The sequence below is a fragment of the Mirounga leonina genome, unplaced genomic scaffold, assembly GCF_011800145.1.
Source record: "Mirounga leonina isolate KUSES-001 unplaced genomic scaffold, KU_Mleo_1.0 Mir_101414, whole genome shotgun sequence".
NCBI lineage: Eukaryota > Metazoa > Chordata > Mammalia > Carnivora > Phocidae > Mirounga > Mirounga leonina.
In genome coordinates, this window is record NW_023270121.1 from 183,054 (window position 1) to 203,616 (window position 20,563).

General features: G+C 40.5%; 1 protein-coding gene across 2 annotated transcripts; it reads left to right on the top strand.

The window, feature by feature from the left end:
• Window positions 1-707: 707 nt before the first annotated feature.
• MORF4L2 (mortality factor 4 like 2) lies at window positions 708-13,012 on the top strand. 2 transcript variants are annotated; one of them, XM_035018840.1, is made up of 4 exons: window positions 708-809; window positions 3,560-3,648; window positions 9,976-10,080; window positions 11,458-13,012. In XM_035018840.1, exon 4 carries the CDS (start codon window positions 11,482-11,484, stop codon window positions 12,346-12,348), a length of 867 nt encoding a protein of 288 aa, XP_034874731.1. In that variant the 5' UTR covers window positions 708-809; window positions 3,560-3,648; window positions 9,976-10,080; window positions 11,458-11,481; the 3' UTR covers window positions 12,349-13,012. The 2 variants fall into 2 exon arrangements, with proteins under 2 accessions (XP_034874731.1, XP_034874640.1); XM_035018749.1 differs by lacking the exon at window positions 708-809 and adding an exon at window positions 1,992-2,189.
• The last annotated feature ends 7,551 nt before the right edge of the window (window positions 13,013-20,563 follow it).

The window sequence follows — 20,563 nt, forward strand, 5'->3', positions numbered from 1 at the left end:
AATTGTTGTTTTTTGAATTTTATTCATACCCATCTAATAAGGATTTTGTGAGGAATAAAAAAATATCCATGTAAAGGATATAACACAGCATCTAAAATATAGAAAGCATGCAAGAAAATGGAGTATCACAGAACATAAATCGTTTGCCCAAGGTCTCACAGCTAATAAGTGGGGAATCAAAATTAGGTCTCTAACTCCAAAGACATAACAAAGTGTAGCCATACCACTACAAAAAATAGGGTGCAAACACACATATTTAATAAAAATTTCAAGAGAAAAAGCTCAGTTTTCCATATCAGGGTCCAAGTTTTTATCCGTCTTTATTGACTAAACAGCCACCTATATTTTCCACTGGGGAATGTTGTTAGCATTGGAAAAGAAGATGCACAGAAAGGATTCAGATCATCAGCAACAGGGCCTGGGGTCACTCATCAATTCTGACCCCCCAAAAAAGGCAAGGAGAGGACTGGAGGGGGGAATTTTTTTTTTAAGAAGCAAGGAAAAACATTTGGATCTAGGGCCATAGTCCTCTGCCTGGTTGGGCTATTTTCAAAAGTTGATTTGATTTTTTCCTTAGCAATTAAAGGTATACGTGATCCCTATACATTGTTTGTGGAGTTCAACAAATCAGGAAGAGGGGAAACAAAATCCCATAATTCCAGGGACTAAACAGCCAATCCTTTGCTGGGATTTGGTGGCATCTAGTGGCAGACTCAAGAGGTATAAACCTCACCCAGAGAACTTTCTGGAAAACTAGCTGTGTGCGTACTTGCCTGAAGGACACTGTGCTTGGAGATCAGGACAAAAAGGTAAGAGAGCCTAAGCCCCTACAGAAATTCGGAGTCTGTGTGTGTGTGTGTGTGTAAAGAGAGAGAGAGAGAGAGAGAGAGAGAGAAAGAGACTGGAGGGGAAAGCTATCACATTATATTACCGGCAGAAAATTGTGTTTGTGCCAAGAGAATGGCAGGCCACTTTGGGGGGGGGGGGGGGGGATACCAGGGAACAGGAAAGAAGCTGCACCTTGGAATTGCTAACATGGGGATGGGAGCGTTTGGCTCTTAACTATTGGAAGGCTATGGTTTAGAACAGGATTTTGGCAACAGAGAAAAACGTGGGAAGAAAGAGTATTTTTAGGGTCTGAAATTAAACCGCTAGGAGAGGCCAAAATATTTCTGGCAAAGCCTCTTTATTGGTTATGGTCGCCTTGACTTACTTTCCTTTTCATTAGAACAATTTTCAAACTTATACAAAAGTAGAGACCATTCCGTACACAGCGCGCGTGCACGCACACACGCACATACACATGTGCGCGCACACCCATGCACGCCCCCGTCTGGGACACACACCGGCCCCAACGCTGTGTCCCAACGCTAGGGGCGCACGCCTGCGCACACCCACCACCACCGACGCCACGAGGGCTGCCGCGCATACATCGCAACCCCAAGGCTACGCGAGCTCGCCCGCACACAGACAGGCCCCAACACCACGCCCCCACACACCCACCACCCCAACTCACACACACATTAAAACCCCCGCTCCGCTTTTATTTTTCTTTACTCCGACAGTTGCGCAAGAGGTTGGGGGGCGTGGCCCCAAATTTGACCTCGCGCTTCCCCACTCGCGGGAACCTTAGCTCATTTCCGCCCATCCTGTTTCCGCAGGCCACGTAGACACTTCCTTTCCCAGTGGGAAAAAAAAAACCCATAATGCCTCCCTGCAGGAAAAAAAAAAAAAAAAAAAAACCTCTGGTCAGGGGAACTCTGGGTCGTGAAAATAGGCCACGTGAACACCCTGCCCTATAGACTTATGACCCAACGGCTGTCGCGCTTTTGGAGGGCGGGCTAAGAACCTAAGAGGGCGAGCGTCATTGGCCAGAGCCCGCACTAAAGGAGAAAGATGATTGGCTTGCTTCAAGCCTTAACCGTGAAGAAGCAGGTTGCTAGCACCCGCCTTTACTGCGGCGAAGTGTCATCGCTGACGTGTTAGGCCTCGTCCAATCATTTGGTTATGGAACATTCTAAAACTTAGGCAAGACGATTGTGATTGGCTGGAGGCTATAAGCCCGCCTCCATGGTGACGTGTCTGCCTATGGATATCAGTTGCCAGAGAAACCTGGCTTTACTATGGCGGTTGGAGGGACGGCAGTGATCACACGTCGGCTGCTGGAAAGAACTGGATTCTCGTTTCAGGTTTCGGGGTGGGGGTGGGGTGAAAGGGTTGACGATTTCTTTTTACCGTCGCATATATTGACAGGATTAACTAATGGTTTCACAGTTGGGCAGAGCTGCATTCAAATTCCTCCTCGCCAACGCCCAGCTTGGGCTGGCTCCTGTTCTTTCAGCGTCTCGGTTTCCATGTTTGTAAAATGGTGATAATAATAGTATCTACCTCAGAGACGTGTACCTCAGAGGCTCGTACTGTGTGTTAGTGCGTATAAGGCACTTAATACCAATCCTGGTTCCGAAAGCTATTCGCTGTTGTTGTGGAGTGAAAAACCCGCATAACAGAATGAGAAAAAAACATAAATTATGTAAAATCGTTCATCATAGTGTTTTTCCTGCCCATCAAATTCTTTCCTATAAGAAATTCGACCTATAAAAGAGACACACCAGTCTTTGCCGGTGAAATAATTTACTACTTGAGAATTAGTTCGAAATAGCGGGGATTGGAATTTTCCATATTGAAAAGTTTAAAAGGCGGGGGTTGGGGGGAGATGGAGAACGAGAGCGATCAAGAGATGAACCACATGCGATGAGTAGGCCTTGTTTGGATCCTCATTCGAACACACCAACTAAAAAAAAAAAAAAGCTGTTTAAGATGCATCGGGAAAATTTGAAGACGGGTTTGATGGTTTTTTAAGGAATTGATGTCGATATTTTAGACGTATAATGGCATTAATGGTTATGTTTTCAAATTATCTTGTAGAGATAGGAAAATATTTGCGGATTAAGTAATAAAATGTCTGGGAGTGACTTAAGATACGTTGATGACTGGGATTTGCTTCAAAATAATCTCAGCGGTAGGGGGAAGTGGGGAGGGGTATAGATGAAACAAAACTGGCCCTAAGTTAATAATTGTTTGAGCTGAGTGATGGGGCATATGGGGTTCCTTATATTATTCCGTCTTCCTTGGTATATGTTTGACATTTTCCATAATAAAATGCAGAAAATCAGCTATTCGGTGAGCCTAAAAAAATCGGAGTGGGGGGGAGCAGTGGGTGGGGTTATAGATGAAACAAGATGGCCTTCAGTTGGTAATTGTTGAAGCTGGGTGATTGGTATAGGTTTATAATACTCTTCTTCTACATTTTTATTCATTTGAAATTATCCTTCATAAAAAGTATAAAAAAGACAGTTACTTTATCAAAAATAAAGATAAATGCACAATACAGTAATTTTGAAAATAAAACCACAAGAAAGGAAAAAGAAACATTTGTACATTGTTTATCAGCTGTGGTGTCCTTTGTGTGTGATAAAATGCATTGGTTAATGGAGGAAAAAAAAGGATCTCATATCTTTTTACTTTATGTCCTTTTCTGTCCCCTTCTTTGACCTTCCAGGCCATCATCAGAAAAGCTAAGTTTGCTGTATAGTAAGGATCAGAAGATCTGATCCAGGTTGCAGAACCATCCCTGATTACAGAATCTGGGTAAGTGCCTCCCTTCTCCTGGCCTCAATTCTCAAACAAGATAATTCCACATAACCTTCCTAACTGTCCAGGAAAATTTTGAAGATTAATAAGCGGCTATCTGGGAAAGCACTCTAAATTCTAAGAAGGAAAGGATGGGTGCTTCCAGTATAGCAAGTGCCCAAACAACAGAGGACTGTATAATCTTACATTCTTTGATAAAAGATGCTACACTTGATACCCTAGAGTTAGTTCCATATATATGTGTATATATATGTATAATTCTTTTTAAAAAAAAAATTGTGGCATCTCATGTATAGCATAATTTAGTGGTTGAAAGCAAATACTGACTTCCTTAATTTGAATTCTGTCTTTGCCACTTACTATGTGATCCTGGGCAAGATACTTACCTCCTTTTGTCCCTAAATTTCCTCATGTGTAAAATAAAGATGATAATAGTTCCTTCATAGGATTTTTGAAGGGATTACGTGTAAAGTACCAGGACAGTGCTTGGCACATATAAGTGTTTGCTTTAATAATGATTACGGTTCTGTTAGTCCTTGTGGTACATCCTGGTTTACCTACCCACACATACACTCTTAAACTTCTAAAAGCAGTGGATTCTTCTGTTCGGAAATGTAAAAAAATTAATACTGTTGGTTTTTTTCCTGATTTTTCCAGAAGCAGCAGTTACCACTAGAACTGAATTCTGAAATTATGACTTCTGGCTTGTCCTAACAATCTAGAAAGATACTGAGTATATTGATCGTATTTATTTACAAGGGAATTTCCAGGAGCTATAATTTTAACTAGGAAATCATAACCATATTCAGTCTGCTAACAGCTTTTGTGTCATTCCTCCTTTGTCTCAGACTCAAAAAATATGTTAAACATAAAGGAAGTGTTCCAAGATCCAGAAGAGAATGGATATAAATGTAACTGGCATGGTATATGTGTATTTAAAGGTTTATTCCAACAAACCATAGGAGATGTTGTTCACACTTCATTTATGACACACCCATACCAAAATGTTAGCCTTTGGAGTCTGCATTCCTAAGTGGCCCATCACTTGCATGAGGGGATGAAGGAAGGTTTTTTCAGTGACTTGAGAGCTTCATTTTCCAATGGAGTCACTATATTTTCCTTCTATTTTTTTTTTTTCTCTTCTGAAAGCTGGGTTGCAGAGGAGGGCGCTGCCCTGGCGGAAAAGATGCAGTAGATGGGTAGGCACAAAACCCCTTTGCAGGAGGCCATTTGGAGAATGATTAAGGGCAAAAGGGAGGGAGTGGGGCTGTTAGGCCAGTAGGAGCTCAGAGAAGGCAAGGTCCAGAGTATCCTGAAATGCAGAAAGCCTCAGAGAGGAAAAGGACCTTGACCTGCACCTCCAAGAATGGGCAGAACCTAGGAGGGGGGAGGGAAACCAGTCTGAATGGTATGCCTACAAAATGTATTATACACAGTGATAATTTACTGAGAAGTCCAGCTGTGTGAGATCTAAGGATAAGAATAGATTAGAAAATCATTGAATATGTGTATTTTAATACAGATTTTGTCATGTAATTGGTATGTGAATATATTATCCTTATAATGAAAAGTGTAAATATTACAGAGTAGGCTCAGGTTTCAATTTCTTCGCCTCCAATCTCTTACTCTTTCCAGAGTTAACCACTATTCTCAGTTCTATTTCCTTCTAGATCTCTAAATTATGTACCTGTTTAAAAACATACATGGATATATATATAAAATACGTTTTGTGTTTTCTTTTACATAAATATGGTATCACGCTATAGGTATTGTTTTTGCAACTTGCTGTTTTTATTCAGCGAATTATCTTGGATGTCTTCATGTCCATTCAGAGCGTTCTTTTTGATTCCTTTTGCAGTGGCATTGTTTTAACTAGCATGATAATCCATATTATGGATAAACCACATTTTATCTTTCCACCAAATCACTAGTGATAGACCTCCAGGTTGACTCCAGTATTTGCTACTTCAAATATTGCATCAAACATCCTTGGAAACCATTTACAAGTGTTATTCTAGGGCAACATTTATGTCTTTATGATAATTAAACCAATGTGATACTGGTGTGAGAACAGATACCACTATGACAGACCAGGTGACCTAGAAATAGTGATAACCTTTAACAATTGAATAATCAGAAATCATTGGGAAGAGAGTACCTTAAAAGACCCATGTACATCTAGGAATTTAGAATGTTCTATAATAGCATTTCAAATCAGTGGGGAAAGGATGACCGCTTTAATAATTAATATTAGGAAAAGTCACATATTTGGAAGAAACTATAGAAATACCAAGAAATACAGGAAATCATTTTTAGAATATTGATTTGGGAGCATTTTCCCTGGATGTGACATAAATGCCAAAGTTCACAAAGGAAAAGGTTGACATACTTGTGTGATTATACACACACACACACACACACACCCAGACCCAGACCCAGAGAAGGAAAATGAGTTTGGAAAAAATGTTTCCAACATACCCAAGAATACTTAGGATTTAATTCTTAGAAATCAGTAAAGGAAGCAAACAACCTAGTGTAAAAAAGAACAAAAATATTCACATAAGCAAAACATACATGAATGTGTGAAAGATGCTCAGTGATATTAACTACATACTAGATAAGCAAAAAATTGTTTTCCAGAAGATGTTTATCCCATGTTGCTGAAGGTGTAGGTGAATGAACTTTAACATTTTTGCTGGGAGTACAAATTAAAGTGGTTCTTTACAAATTGAATTTGCCTCTATCTCATCAAAGTTATAAGTATACCAATCCTTTGAACAGTTCCACTTCTGAGAATAGTCCTGAAATCCCTAATGCTCTAATATATTTGTACACTTAATGACTATTACAGCATTTCTGTAAAAATGAAGTACTGGGAACAACCTAAATGTTAATAAGGGACTGGCTAAATTCTGGCACATAGAGATTATAGAGTAATGTGGATATTAAAAAGAATGAGCTAGGTATGTGTGGACAGAAAGATGCCCATGACAAAACGAGAAAAGGTGTGGGGCAATATGTCTCACCAAATCAAATACAGAATACACATTTAGTTTTAAAGGTTGTATATGGTATGAATATGCACATAGGATTTGAAAGCTTACACAGTCATTCTGGGATTGGGGAGGGGAGGTAAAGGGAGAATTCCCCCATCTTTATGTATTTTGGAATTTATACATATGTAAAGATTACCCGTAAATGGTACCACAGAATTAACTAGTTGGGGAAAATAATGCAGATTTTCAGTTTGTAACTTAGAAAATAAATTCTGGATGGATTAAGAAAATATAAAACCTCCATTAAAATGACATCTTTTAACAGTGGAAGGGGAAACTAACATTTCATTATATAAAACTTTAAAATCTTAACATCAGGCACTATAAAAAACACTAGGGGAAATACAACTCTTGGTATATAAAGAGCTCCTATAGATGTTAAAATCACTAAGAATCAACTGAATGGGCACAGGACAAAAGCGTATGTTGCCAATAGAGGCTTTTTAAATGTTAAACATCTCTAATAAAACAACTAAACATTTTATCAAATTCTGTAAATGAGCCTAGCCACTGCTGACCAGAGTACAAGTGATAGTTTTACACACTACTTGTAAGGTTCAAAACTGGTACAGCTTGGGAGGAAGTTATTTGGCAACGTGTTATTATCTCTTGACCCACTAAATCTGCATCTGGAAATAATAAAAGGAAATGACAAAAATGCTGTAATAGTTTCTGCAGGGTAAATTGAAGAGGAATCACTTTCCATTAAGGGTGTTTAGATTAAGGTATGACCATTGATGAAATACACAGCTCTCAAGATCTACGTATATTATGTTACATGGGAAAAATAACTAGTTGTGATACCACGTTTTTTAAAAGGGAAGGTTAAGATTTGATAACCAGTATAAGCTCACCTCTGTTTAAGCATTTACACAGAAATTTAGAAAACTAGGGCAAACCTACGAATGTGTTTTCTCAGTGTCTGGCCTACCCCTAGAGCTGACCTGTAGAAAACAAGTGGGAAAATACTTGATGACTCGTCCCTAATTTGTGCCTCCATTTTCTTCATGTGTTGAATCACTTCCTCACTTTGAATCGCTATTGTATACCCACCAGGGACCTAAGTGCTGCTCCAAAATATATGCTATATGTGTAACACAAGACCTGTGGCAAATAGATTAATGGTGTGGTTCTATAAGCAAAACTAACATGAGACATTTAAATATTGAACTCTGAAGTAACATCCGCTTCGTATGGTATTGGAGATGGGAGAGAAACACGGATTAGAGTTGGGAGATTTAAGGAGGAAAGAAGACTTCTGTGGTATTTAGATGGAGACAAGGGAGAGCATGATGGGAGCAAAGAGTAGGTATACTAAGCCAGTAAACAACCGTTATAAAAGCCTGAAACTGAAGACAAGCTGGCAAACTCAAAAGTTTAAAATGGCCCCAAATTAAGTAATCTATAGTGCAAACTTCACTGTCACTGATCATGGAGCAGTGTTAAGCTGGGAAGGGAGGTACAAAGTGGAAAGCTACCCAGAAACTTGTGTTACAAGTAGGAGCCAGACATCAAAAGGACAGGTATTCCCTTCTTTTGATGTCTGGTTTCTGACTTCCAGGTAGTAATAGTTGCTTGTTTGATCTGTAGGATACTCAGATGAAAATAAAGGTACTGAGACAACTTCTATAAAGGCTGTTTCCGTGGCTTTATTCACTGGTCACAAACCTTGACTCGTGCAGGTATTTTTCTGTATAATGTCAGATATTTCATGGAGACTTTGTAAGAGTGATAGAATTTGTAGAGAATGACAGAGCTCACCCAGTTAATTAGAACCAGGTAGAATTCCTTTTTGTAGTTTTCCTATGAATGAATATATGAGATCAATGCCAAGGATGTACAGTAGGTTCAGCTATCATTTTCAAGTTCCTCCTCAGTAAGGAATTGCTGATGACTGTAAGACTTCCAAAATACTGCCCATCCAGCCTGGCCTCACTTCTGTTATACACAGTCTGGCTGGCACTGAGCCATCTTGGTTTCTTTAGTTGGTATTTTAACTATCCTAGTGGAAGCTCTGCACTGTATTAACTCTGAGGTGGGTTTTCTGAATTTTGCCTGTATTACTTAATTCTCTGATACCCTCATATACCATGTCCCCTCTGTCGGGGGCACAATGAATGTTCGTTTAGAAACATCCTTTTTGTAAGCTTCGATAGCTTACAATGTAATGCCATGACACACTGGCCACTGATCTTCACAGGATGTGTCTGTTTATCCCTCTCAGGAAGGTGTCTGATTCCCACAGGGTCAGTATCCGTATTCACAGATTTTGATGCTCTCTTGAGGGAGAGAGCCCTTTGCCCTTTTATTTTTTACTCAGATCTTTGTGTCCTTTTAGTGAGAGGATCTCATTTGGTTAGTTAAAGCTCTGGCACTCAGGCCTCTCTCCCCAGTAACTGCTTTCTCTGATTCAAGGCTCTGGTTGTCTAGCATTTCTTACCTCTTATTTCCCCCCCTAGGGCTTCCCTGACGCCTGCTTACATCGTTTTAAGGGCTAAGGATTGGCTGAGGAGCTTTTTATGTGGGTGAAAGTCATAGTTATCAGAGAAACCTGCTTTAAGTCTGATCCACCACCATCCCTCATTTTTTCCCAGCGGTTACCCTGATTTTAACAGTGTGGTATTGATTCATCTAGATACTTTTCCTATGCATTTATACGTATCAGTTTAAAACAGGAGTTTGATCACACTCACTCTACGTAAGAACTGTATAGGACTGATAGTTATTTCTCGACCTGTGCTATCTCTTCAGTATCCTATTGTACATATTATGCCTTATGCCTGTTTACCTAATAATGTAGACTCAAGCATCTTTCCATATTCATTCGTGGTTCTCTGCTTAATTCATTTGAATGTTCTTCCAGAGTGTGCATACATAATCTGTATTATGAATATATAGGTGTTTCCAGTTCTTCAATACTAAGAGCACCACTGCAGTGAACATCTTTGTATCCATATTCACACGTATTCCTGCAAGATACTGTGCTGTTTAGCCAAATTGTATTTATAAAGTTTTTAAGAAGAACCTGTGAAGTCAAGGGATAGTTTTGCCTCATTCCATAGATGAGGAAAAAAAGGCTAAGAGAGCTTACATACCTTGCCCAAGTCCTCACAATTCATAAATGGCAGAGACTAATTGAAGTAGAAGTATGTCTAACAGTGGAGCTCATATATTTTCTCTGATATTACAGTCAAAAAAGTACGGGTTTTTTTTTCTGTATTATTTCATAAAAGTTCATCTTCATTGTAGAACCTGTTTTCCTTTCTAGGTTGTGTCTCCCACCTCATCCTTCCAGACCATCCCAGGAGATCTAGGAGGTTCCATCTGGGAAAACACTAGGAGTTCTTGGAAGGGAAAGAAGGAAGAGGATTATGTAAGTCAAAAAAAATTGCTTCATCTGTCACACTATAAGAATCATAGAACACTATTTTTTCATCTTTATCTCACAGTTCTCTCTGCTGCATTTTATACTGAGTATTATTCCTTGCCCATCTTAAAACTCTCAACTTCCTTGGCTTCCAAAACAACATTCTCCTAATTCTTCTATGGGTGCTCTGACCATTTTTGTTTTGTTCTTGGTCTCTCTGCTCACCCCTTAAATATCATTCTTTTTAGGTTTTTCCAGAATTTCATACTTTGGTGCAGTTTTTCTTCCTCTTCTCTCCATGAATGATTTTGATGGCTTTCATAGCTTCCAGTAGCAGCTGTATGATGATTACTCTCAGATCTCCATTTCTGGCTCTGACCCTCACCTGAGCTTTAAAGTTAAATGTCTAACTGTATACCTCACACTTCGTAGATCCAGTACTGAACTTCTTTCCTCTCTAATCCACTTCCTCCTTCTTTAGATGCACTCTCATTTGGTGATAATACTAATGACCTAATCACCCATTCTCAAAACCTGGGAATCAGCACTGACTTCTCCCTCACTGATTTATCACCTCCTCCAACAAGCTAATACTGAAAGCAGTGTCATGTACCATTTCTCATGTGCTCCAAAGTACTCTGTGCTTATAACTGTCATTGTACTAACCTTGTTTTTTTAATTGCCACTTTAGATATTTGAATCCCTAGCACCTAGCATAGTACCTGTCCCAAAACAAATATGCATTAATGTATGATGACTAATTGAATGGATGAATTATTTCTTTCCTATTACTTTATTGCTGATTCTAAACTAACCATTAAAATCAGTGTTTTTATTAATTCATTAATTACCTAGGGTTAAAATTACAGAGCCACCTTTGACTTCTCCCTCTTCATTTACCAAGTTCTGTATTCGGTTTCTCTTGACTCTGTCATCACCCTAGTTCAGGCCTACCTGGACTCCTACAAAAACATTTACTGTTACTCATTTTGCCTCCAGTCAACTAATCTTTCTTATTTCTTTCATCTTGTCATTTCTCCTGTTCAGAGTCTTTAATTTCAATTCTGCTGCCTTCTGCAGTTTTATTCCATTTAATTCATTCTTTTTCTAAAATTATATTCCTGTCTTTTGAGTGGCACCAAAAAACTAACTTAATGGGTAAGTCCAATGAGTGATCGGATGGGAGGGTGAGAGTAGTGGTTGGTAGTGACGATCAAAGAGAGGGTAGAAGTAGTAAGTCACTTACAGATGATCCTGAACTAGGATTTGAAATCCAAATTCCCAGAGAATAGTTTCTGTTTTACTTTGGTGGGCCTTTAAGAAGCAGTGTGTGTTAAAGGTCACAATAGAAAACAACCAAGTAAAATCCTTTATATATTACAGTGGTTGGAATAAAAACAGGGTTGAATGAGTTCCAGAAAGCAGGGGTCTCAAACTCGTGGACAACAATCTGCAGAAGAAGACAACTTCAAAAAACCAACTAGAAGCAATATGCAAAGAAGTAAGATGAGAGGGGCCTCCTCAGGAAAGAAGACTGCTGGTCCACAGCAGAAGAATCTGGAACCGGCTCTTCCAGGCAGATGGGGGGGTCGCTCTGCAGAGAACCCCCCTTCGGGATCCGTGAGGAAGACAAGAAAGAACAAGCAGAAGACTCCTGGAAACGGAGATGGTGGCAGTACCAGCGAAGCACCCCAGCCACCTCGGAAGAAAAGGGCCCGGGCAGATCCCACTGTTGAAAGTGAGGAGGCATTTAAGAATAGAATGGAAGTTAAAGTGAAGATTCCTGAAGAATTAAAACCATGGCTTGTTGAGGACTGGGACTTAGTTACCAGGCAGAAGCAGCTGTTTCAACTCCCTGCTAAGAAAAATGTAGATGCCATTCTGGAAGAGTATGCAAATTGTAAGAAGTCGCAGGGAAATGTTGATAATAAGGAGTATGCGGTTAATGAAGTTGTGGCCGGAATAAAAGAATATTTCAATGTGATGTTGGGCACTCAGCTGCTCTACAAATTTGAGAGGCCCCAGTATGCAGAAATCCTCTTGGCTCACCCTGATGCGCCAATGTCCCAGGTTTATGGAGCCCCACACCTACTGAGATTATTTGTGAGAATTGGAGCAATGTTGGCATATACGCCCCTTGATGAGAAGAGCCTTGCATTATTGTTGGGCTATTTGCATGATTTCCTAAAATATCTGGCAAAGAATGCTGCATCTCTGTTTACTGCCAGTGATTACAAAGTGGCTTCGGCTGAGTACCACCGCAAAGCCCTGTGAGGGTCTACTGACCACTCACTGTTAACGTCTGGTATCTGTAAACACTCTTTTTGTTCTTAGTCTTTTTCTTGTATAATTGATGTTCTTTAAAATTGTTAATGTATAACAGGGCTTATGTTTCAGTTTGTTTTCTGTTTCGTTTTAAACAGAAAATGAAAGGAGTACAAGCTCCTTTTCTCATTTCAAAGTTGCTACCAGTGTACGCAGTAATTAGACAAAGAAGAAACATTCAGTAGAACATTTTATTGCCTAGTTGACAACATTGCTTGAATGCTGGTGGTTCTATCCCTTTGACACTACACAATTTTCTAATATGTGTTAATGCTACGTGACAAAATGCCCTGATTCCTAGTGCCAAAGGTTCAACTTAATGTATATACCTGAAAACCCATGCATTTGTGCTCTTTTTTTTTTTTTATGGTGCTTGAAGTAAAACAGCCCATCCTCTGCAAGTCCATCTATGTTGTTCCTTAGGCATTCTATCTTTGCTCAAATTGTTGAAGGATGGTGATTTGTTTCATGGTTTTTGTATTTGAGTCTAATGCACGTTCTAACATGATAGAGGCAATGCATTATTGTGTAGCCACGGTTTTCTGGAGAAGTTGATATTTTAGGAATTGTATTTCAGATCTTAAATAAAATTTGTTTCTAAATTTCAAAGCAAGTAATTTGCAGTGTGCCTTTAATATTACCGAGGCTGACAAGTCAGCAGGCTCAGGAAAGGTCTAGATGGTATCAGAGAGTTCTGACTTGCAGTGAAAGAATTCCTTTTTCTGTTGGGTGTGGCAGCCAGGAGTATGCTGTCATGCCAGTTCCCCTCCCCTGCCTTCTCACTGTGGCTTCTCAAAGTGTGATCGCTTTCTAGTGCTGCTTAAAAGAGGCGGTTTTGTTCCTGATGCACCTTGCCCCTATGTAAGTTGGGCTGGTATAACAGAATATTTAGTGGGTACTCTTAACAGTCCCTTACACTTGTGCAGAGCTTTGCTCTTTCCCACAAAAGGAAGCATGGACAGCCACCTTCAGAAATACTTGTAGAAATACCACTATCAGAAATACTTACAGATTTTGGACCAAGGATGGCCACTTACCCTGATTCCAACATTGAGGTCCTGTTCTGTTTTCATAATCCCTTAGACATAACAGTGGGAATCCAGAGTAGGGGATTTGTGGAGGAGGGTTGATGTTGGAGGCCTATAATTATAAATCCATTCTATATGGAAATTTCCCAAACCAGGTTTTGTCCCATGATAGTGTTTTTTACTTCTTTAGCGTGCAAAAAAAAAAAAAAAAAAAGTATTCCATGTTACTGCAGAAATTTTGGAAAATACAGTAAGAACAAATCTAGAAATGAGAGTCCTGTATAGGGGCACCTGGGTGGCTCAGTTAGTTAAGCATCTGCCTTCAGCTCAGGTCAGCATCCCGGAGGCCCGGGATCGAGCCCGCATGGAGCCCCCTGCTCAGCAGGGGGTCTGCTTCTCAGTCTGCCCTTCACCCTGTTCTGCCCTTCACCCTGCTCTCACTCTCAAATAAAATCTTAAAAAAAAAAAAAAGTCCTGTATAATCCTACTGGATCAGTCAGGGTCCCAGCAGGAAATAAACGGGACTCAAAATAAGATGATTTGAGAAGTTTAATAGAGAAATTTTTTTCCCAAGTTGTCAGCAGAGGAGTAAAATCATGGCGTGTATTAGTTTGCCAGGGCTGCCACATCAAAGTACCACAAACTAGGTGACTTAACAGAAATTTCTTTTCTCATAGTTCTGGAGTCTAGAAATCCCAAATCAAGGTATTGGCAGGGTTGGTTTCTTCTGAGGCCTCTCCTTGGCTTGTAGTTGGCTGCCTTCCTATGACTTCACATGGTCTTTACCTCTGCACCTGTGTCCTAATCGCTTCTTCTAAGGAGGCCTAATAACCCCATTTTAACTTAACTACCTCTGTAAAGATTCCATCTCCAAACGAAGTCCCATTCTGAGGTACTGGGGGGTTAAGATTTCACAATTGAGCCTGCCATATGGTGTTACCTATAAGCAAAGAAAAGTAGAGTAGGAGGGTAGGGAGCAGGGTGAGGGGAAGGAGTGGAAAGGGAGAGTGTGCAGGAGGGGTGGGAGAGGAACGGGGAGGGGAGGAAGTAGGAGCAGTGAGAAGGGGGAGGGAGGAGGGAGTGGTTACTGGTTGGTAGACAGCTATATGGAAAGGGCCACCTGACAACTTTGATCTTCAGGACGCAGTTAGCTCACAGAGACCTCAGAGAATCCAGGATGGCATAAAAAATACTTGAATTAATGCTTCTGGGCATTACCCTTTAACCAAACTGGAAGCCAAAGGGCATGGAAAACGTTTGATGTAATCTACCTTGGTAAGCTTGGGGGACACAGAACAGGGAGGAAAAATGGATCAGAGAGGACAGCTAAGATTTCTAGCACACGCACACCTGAAATAACCATAGTTCATACTTTGCCATATAGTCTTAGAACTATTATGCCCTCTGAGGGACCTAGGGCCTGGCCAACTAGAAAAGTTCTTAAGGACTCATACATTCAGAGGACAGTTGTGTAATAGTTCATAACACTCAGAAAACACTGTATAAGAGTTTGTTTCCTTCGTTCTTTGAAACTTTGAATAGGAGGCCTAGCAAACAGTTGGAGCTTAGCTCACACGCTTGAACTTGTTAGAAATATCACATTTTAAAATTGCCTTTAGGGGCACCTGGGTGGCTCAGTTGGTTAAGCGTCTGACTCTTGGTTTTGGCCCAAGTCATGCATGATCTTACGGGTTGTGGGATCAAGCCCTACATCTGTGCTCTGCACTCAGCAGGGAGTCTGCTGGAAGATTCTCACCTTCTGCCCTCCCCCCTGCACGTGCATGCATGTGCACTCATGCTCTCAAGTAAATAAATCTCTAAAAAAATAAATTGCCTTTAAATGAACATAAATAAGATCCTGACATTCAAATGTAGCACATTGCTGGGATGCCCACTTAAGTTGTTACTAGGGATTCCCTATCTCCATTAGTTGTACAAACATGCTATGGTCTGATCTAGCATGAGATTCCCACTGTCATCAGATACCTGATCACATTGGTTAGGGATCAGATGTTCATTTACTGAATTGGCATGATTTCTTCAGATCCATTGCTCCTGCCGCTTCTATCCGGGCCTCTGGATTAGGGGAATCTTTGTAAGACTAGGTGCGCAGCTTTCCTGAGCCCACCATAGTCTTCCTTGGATCCTGATTCGGAAAACTACTCATGTCTCCACTACTGGAAGGACCCACAAACCCTGACCTCTCTTCTCTTGTTGCCTTCAAATGCCCTCCATTCCCATCCAGAGACATCTGGCTTGATGTTACCAAGTAATACAATTCTTTTCAAGACATAAAAGCCACCGGCTTCAAGCAGCTTCTACTTCCAGCTCTGCCACAAATCTCCCTCTCCTGGATCTCTGTAAGAAATGGGAGGAGAGAAAAATTTAAGAACCCAACACACATGTTAATATCCCAAAGACCAATAATTCAGTCATTTCCAGTTAAGTTCATATGTGGTTTCTTTTTACTTTAGCTAATTTCTTCTTGTTAATTGCTTTATTTTTTTAAAGACGACACCTTAGGAATATTCAGGAGAGGCCTAAAGTACTTTATTAGGACCTAAAACAGGCCATCTCATTGATTAAAAAAAAGAAACAGAGGGCAATTATAATAAATGTATGCAAACTATTACCAGAATCTCTGTTGATTTAGCAAGTGTCTCTATTTTGAAGCCACACAGGTGATGTAGTTTCATCTAGCCATCTTGATGACTAAATGGCTTCCTTCTGAAACTGAAGGGTGGATCTGAGAGTTTATTTCTCCCATGAGATTCAGCACCTAGCTAAAGTGGTGGTTCCATAATAAATAGTTATTATAATTGTTATTTATTGTTTTCATCAATATCATTATCAACATAAATAGGCCCGTTTCCCACCCAGGAGAATGTATGCGGATTGGTACGGAAGGATGTTGTGAAATGACTCTCATGACACCCATCAAACACCTAGAAAGCAAAGAAGGTAGCCATTAAATAGAAGGCTTGTTTTGCCTAAGACAAATTTCTGGCACAGCATAAAAGTTCAAGGATGGTAATTCTCTCTCCTCTCTCCCTTCCCAAAAGGAAAGGGTGAAGACTATATTCCTAAGATCTGTGGTTCTCAACCTGAGGTCTCCAGACTTTTTTTTTTTTTTTTTTTTTTTTTTTGGTCTCCAGACTTCTAAGGGACTTTAAGGATACCATTAAGAATTGAAGACCTCGGGGCGCCTGGGTGGCTCAGCCGGTTAAGTGTCTGCTTTCGGCTCAGGTCATGATCCCAGGGTCCTGGGATCAAGTCCCGCATCGGGCTCCCTGTTCCGCGGGGAGTCTGCTTCTCCCTCTCCCTCTCCTTCTGTGTGTGCTCTCTCTCTCTAGCTCTCACTCTCTCTCAAATAAATAAATAAAATCTTAAAAAAAAAAAAAAAAAGAATTGAAGACCTCATGAGACGCCTGGGTGGCGTCTGCCTTCAGCTCAGGTCATGATCCCAGGGTCCTGAGCTCCCCCGCATGGGGCTCCCTGCTCAGTGGGGAGCCTGCTTCTCCCTCTGCCTGCTGCTCCCTCTGCTTGTGCTCAAGCTCGCATTTGCGCTGTCTCTCCCTCTCTCTCTGTCAAATAAATAAAAATCTTAAAAAAAGATTCTCTCTCCCCCCGCCCTTCCCCCTGCTCTCTCTCTCTCTCAAAAAAAAAGGAATTGAAGAGCTCTTTTCTTGACTTTCTTCTTTTTTTCTTAATTCATTAATTCATTATGAAGGTAACACTTAGCTGAGCTTTCTCTAGAATCAAATGAGATAATATATTTAAACGTGCATCATGAGCTATGAATGATAATGGTTAACAGTCTGTATATAGAAATTTCAGTTATTAGTAATTGTGCCTTTGTTTTTGTGAAAAAAAAATTCAAAATATAAAAGTGTTTAAGGAAGAGGACAGAAGTTGGAGACAGTCTATATTTTGTTAAAAATATAATTAAACAATTTAGAAAAAGTCTTTTTTTTAAAGATTTTATTCATTTATTCGATAGAGACACAGCAAGAGAGGGAACACAAGCAGGGGGAGTGGGAGAGGGAGAAGCAGGCTTCCCGCTGAGCAGGGGGCCCGATGGGGGGCTCGATCCCAGGACCCTGGAATCATGACCTGAGCCGAAGGCAGACACTAAAGGACTGAGCCACCCAGGCGCCCCAATTTAGAAAAAGTCTTAGGATAAGCATGAAAAGATTAAAAATAGAATGTGTTTATCAAATTAAAAAATAAAAATAGAATGTGTAAATTCCAAATTTCCAAAGAAAACTCCCTTGGTCCAAGAGAAGGCAGGAAAAGAGAGAAAGGGGAAAATGCAAAGAAAAAAACACGATAAACAGAAAACACAAAATAGGAAGGCAGAAGTACATCTACATCAATAATAATAAATGCAGATAGATTAAACTCATAGTAAAAGAAAATCTCAGATTGGATTTTTTTTCAAGGCACAGAATCTAGTTTCATGCTTTTTCTCAAAGATGCCCTTAAAATTATCCAGAAAAGTTCAAAATAAAAGGATGGAAGAATATATATTAGGTAAATACTAAGCAAAAGAAAGCTGGTGTAGGAAAATTGATACAAAAACACAGTAGCATGGCACATCACAAACATCATACCAAGCAGAGGTAGTCAATCTACTGAGCAAGAACAACTGTGAGATATAACCAAAATGCAACTTTACTTTTGTCTAATACTTTAAGCTTTGCCCAGGCCCCATGGCTTTGCTGCTCACTCCAAAGAGCCCTACAGTCACTTTAAATAATAAATCTAGCTTCGTTTCAGTGACTAGAACCCCCAGTCCCTAAAAAAAAAAAAAAGAAGAAGAAGAACCCTCTGAACTCAAAGTTAAACCTCTCCTCCCTCAGCTAGCACCAAATTCAGGTGGACCTCCCACCTTTGGAGTAAGGGATGTGTTGGGTTTCTTCTCTTTTCCCATCCTCCCCAGCTTGCTAATTTTGACTTCAGGCCTGTCTAGGGTTGAAGGGAGGGAGTAAACAGAAAGCTATGGTTGTGTAGTAAGTTGGCTTCATGCTTTCTGGGTCTAGCTGACATTTAAAGCAGACTCTCATGTGAGGCTCCCCCACTGCAACTTTTGTGTCAAAAGCTAAACATTCTATTGCTGTTTCCTCTTCAGCTCTGGGTTTTCCAGCTGTCCATTCCATACAGTTTCTCTGATGGAATCCCTAGCACCCCCAAACAGTTTTCTTCAGCAGGCCCCTCAATACTAAACATTGTACTCCTGCATGACCCACTTTTGATACATGAGAAACGCCCATATATCTTTTGCCCCCAACAAATTGGTAGTATAGACATCCTAATACAGTCACCTCTCCTTTGCTCCCACCATCACCACAGTGGCATTCTTTAGCCCATAAGATTTCTCATGCTGGATTCGGATCCCATTTCATTGTGCCTCCAAACTCCAGGAGATACATATCAAGCTTCTTGGGGCCCAGCCGAAAGCCTTGGGATGAAGGAGAAAGCACCCCAACTCTTCCCCCTTGGACACCCACTCCAAAGAAATCCTCCTCACAAAAATTCCTTCTCCATATCTCCTCTCTCTTGACCCTTTTAGTCCTCCTTTTAAGTTTTAGAGCTGCTTCGTTATTTCCTTTGAAATCCTGGCTTTAGACTTTCCTATCTGTTAAATCTTGGTGCAAAAGAGGAAACTTCCAACTTAACATTCCTCATGCATATTTACACCAACCAATCTCCCAGTCCTGGAAGGTTACCATCTAAAGTTTAAAAAAATTTAAATGGTAGGAGTATGGGTTTTGGAGTATAATGAACCTAGGTTAGAATATAGGCTCCACAACTTACTAGATTTAGGGCCTTGGAAAATACACTCCCCGAGTTGTTTCTTCTTCATGTAAGGAAATACTGCTACCTGCCTTACAGGGTTCTTAGGGGTTTTTTTTTTTTAAGATTTTATTTATTTATTTGAGAGGGGTAGGGAAGGAACACGAGCTGCGGGCGGAGGCAGAGGGAGAGGGAGAAGTAGGCTCCCCACTGAGCAGGGAGCCTGACACGGGGCTCTATCCCAGGACCCCGGGATCATGACCTGAGCTGAAGGCAGACACTCAACCAACTGAGCCACCCAGGCGTCCCTCTTACAGGGTTTTAAGAGACTCACACCAAAACTCCAAACACTGCATCTGGCCCTTAGTGGGCACTCAAGCAAATGTTAGGTTCCTTCCCATCTTGCCTTTTCCCTTTCTTGAAAAACATAGCTTTGACACTCTCTACCATAAAGAACATTTGTAAATGTAACAAGGGGAGATACAGGTATGCTCTTCAGTGCCATTTCTGTATTCCAGAGTAAGCTGTCTAATGGATACGGTATAGGAAAAGGGACGATATGATCATACCATTCTCATTTTGGGAGTTACCCATCTAATGCAGTTGAAGGTAGGGGACATAATCATGTCATTGAACTGGTTCATGTGTTTTCCTGAACCTGAATTTTAACTTCTAGGTTGAAAATCAATAAAGCATACATACTTCGAGCTCCAGAACTTTAGATCGAGAGTTCAGTGCCAAACTCATCAATAGCTATAGGACCTGGTAATACCCTTCCCCTCTTCTGCCTTAATCAATCAAAGATGTAAAACAGCTGATGTTATTTAATATGTGTGAGACACTAAGTGGTCTGTATAATAAATCACGTAAACCTCACAACAACCTTAAGAGAAAGTAACGTGATTATACTCTTTTAAGAAAAGGGGCACAGAAGCCAAGGACACAGAGCTAAAAGTGGTAGACCTGGGACTCAAGCACAGTTAGTTAAGCTCTTTATTATACTAGCCTGCCTCTTGGAAAAATAGTACAACTATTGAGAAATGTGAAACTTGAAATCTCATCTGTGAAAGGACCCTGACCCTGTCACCAGTTCAGGCCCTCCTGGAAGCAAATACCAAGACAAGAGTTGACATACAAGAGATTTATTGGGGGAAACACCTATGAAAGATACAAGGAGAAGGAGCAGGAGATGGGGAGAGCCTTTAGACTGTCAGGTCTATCTCACACCTGTGAAAAGAGAAGTAAGGAGGGAGGATTAGGCAGAAAGAGTCCCAGACTGTAGTGCAGTAAGGAGAAAGTCTGTACCAGGCCAATGGAGAGTACAAGCAAAGATCAAAGGA

Coding starts and splice junctions, on each gene's coding strand:
- MORF4L2 (XM_035018840.1), top strand. CDS start 11,482: ATGAGTTCCAGAAAGCAGGGGTCTCAAACTCGTGGACAACAATCTGCA.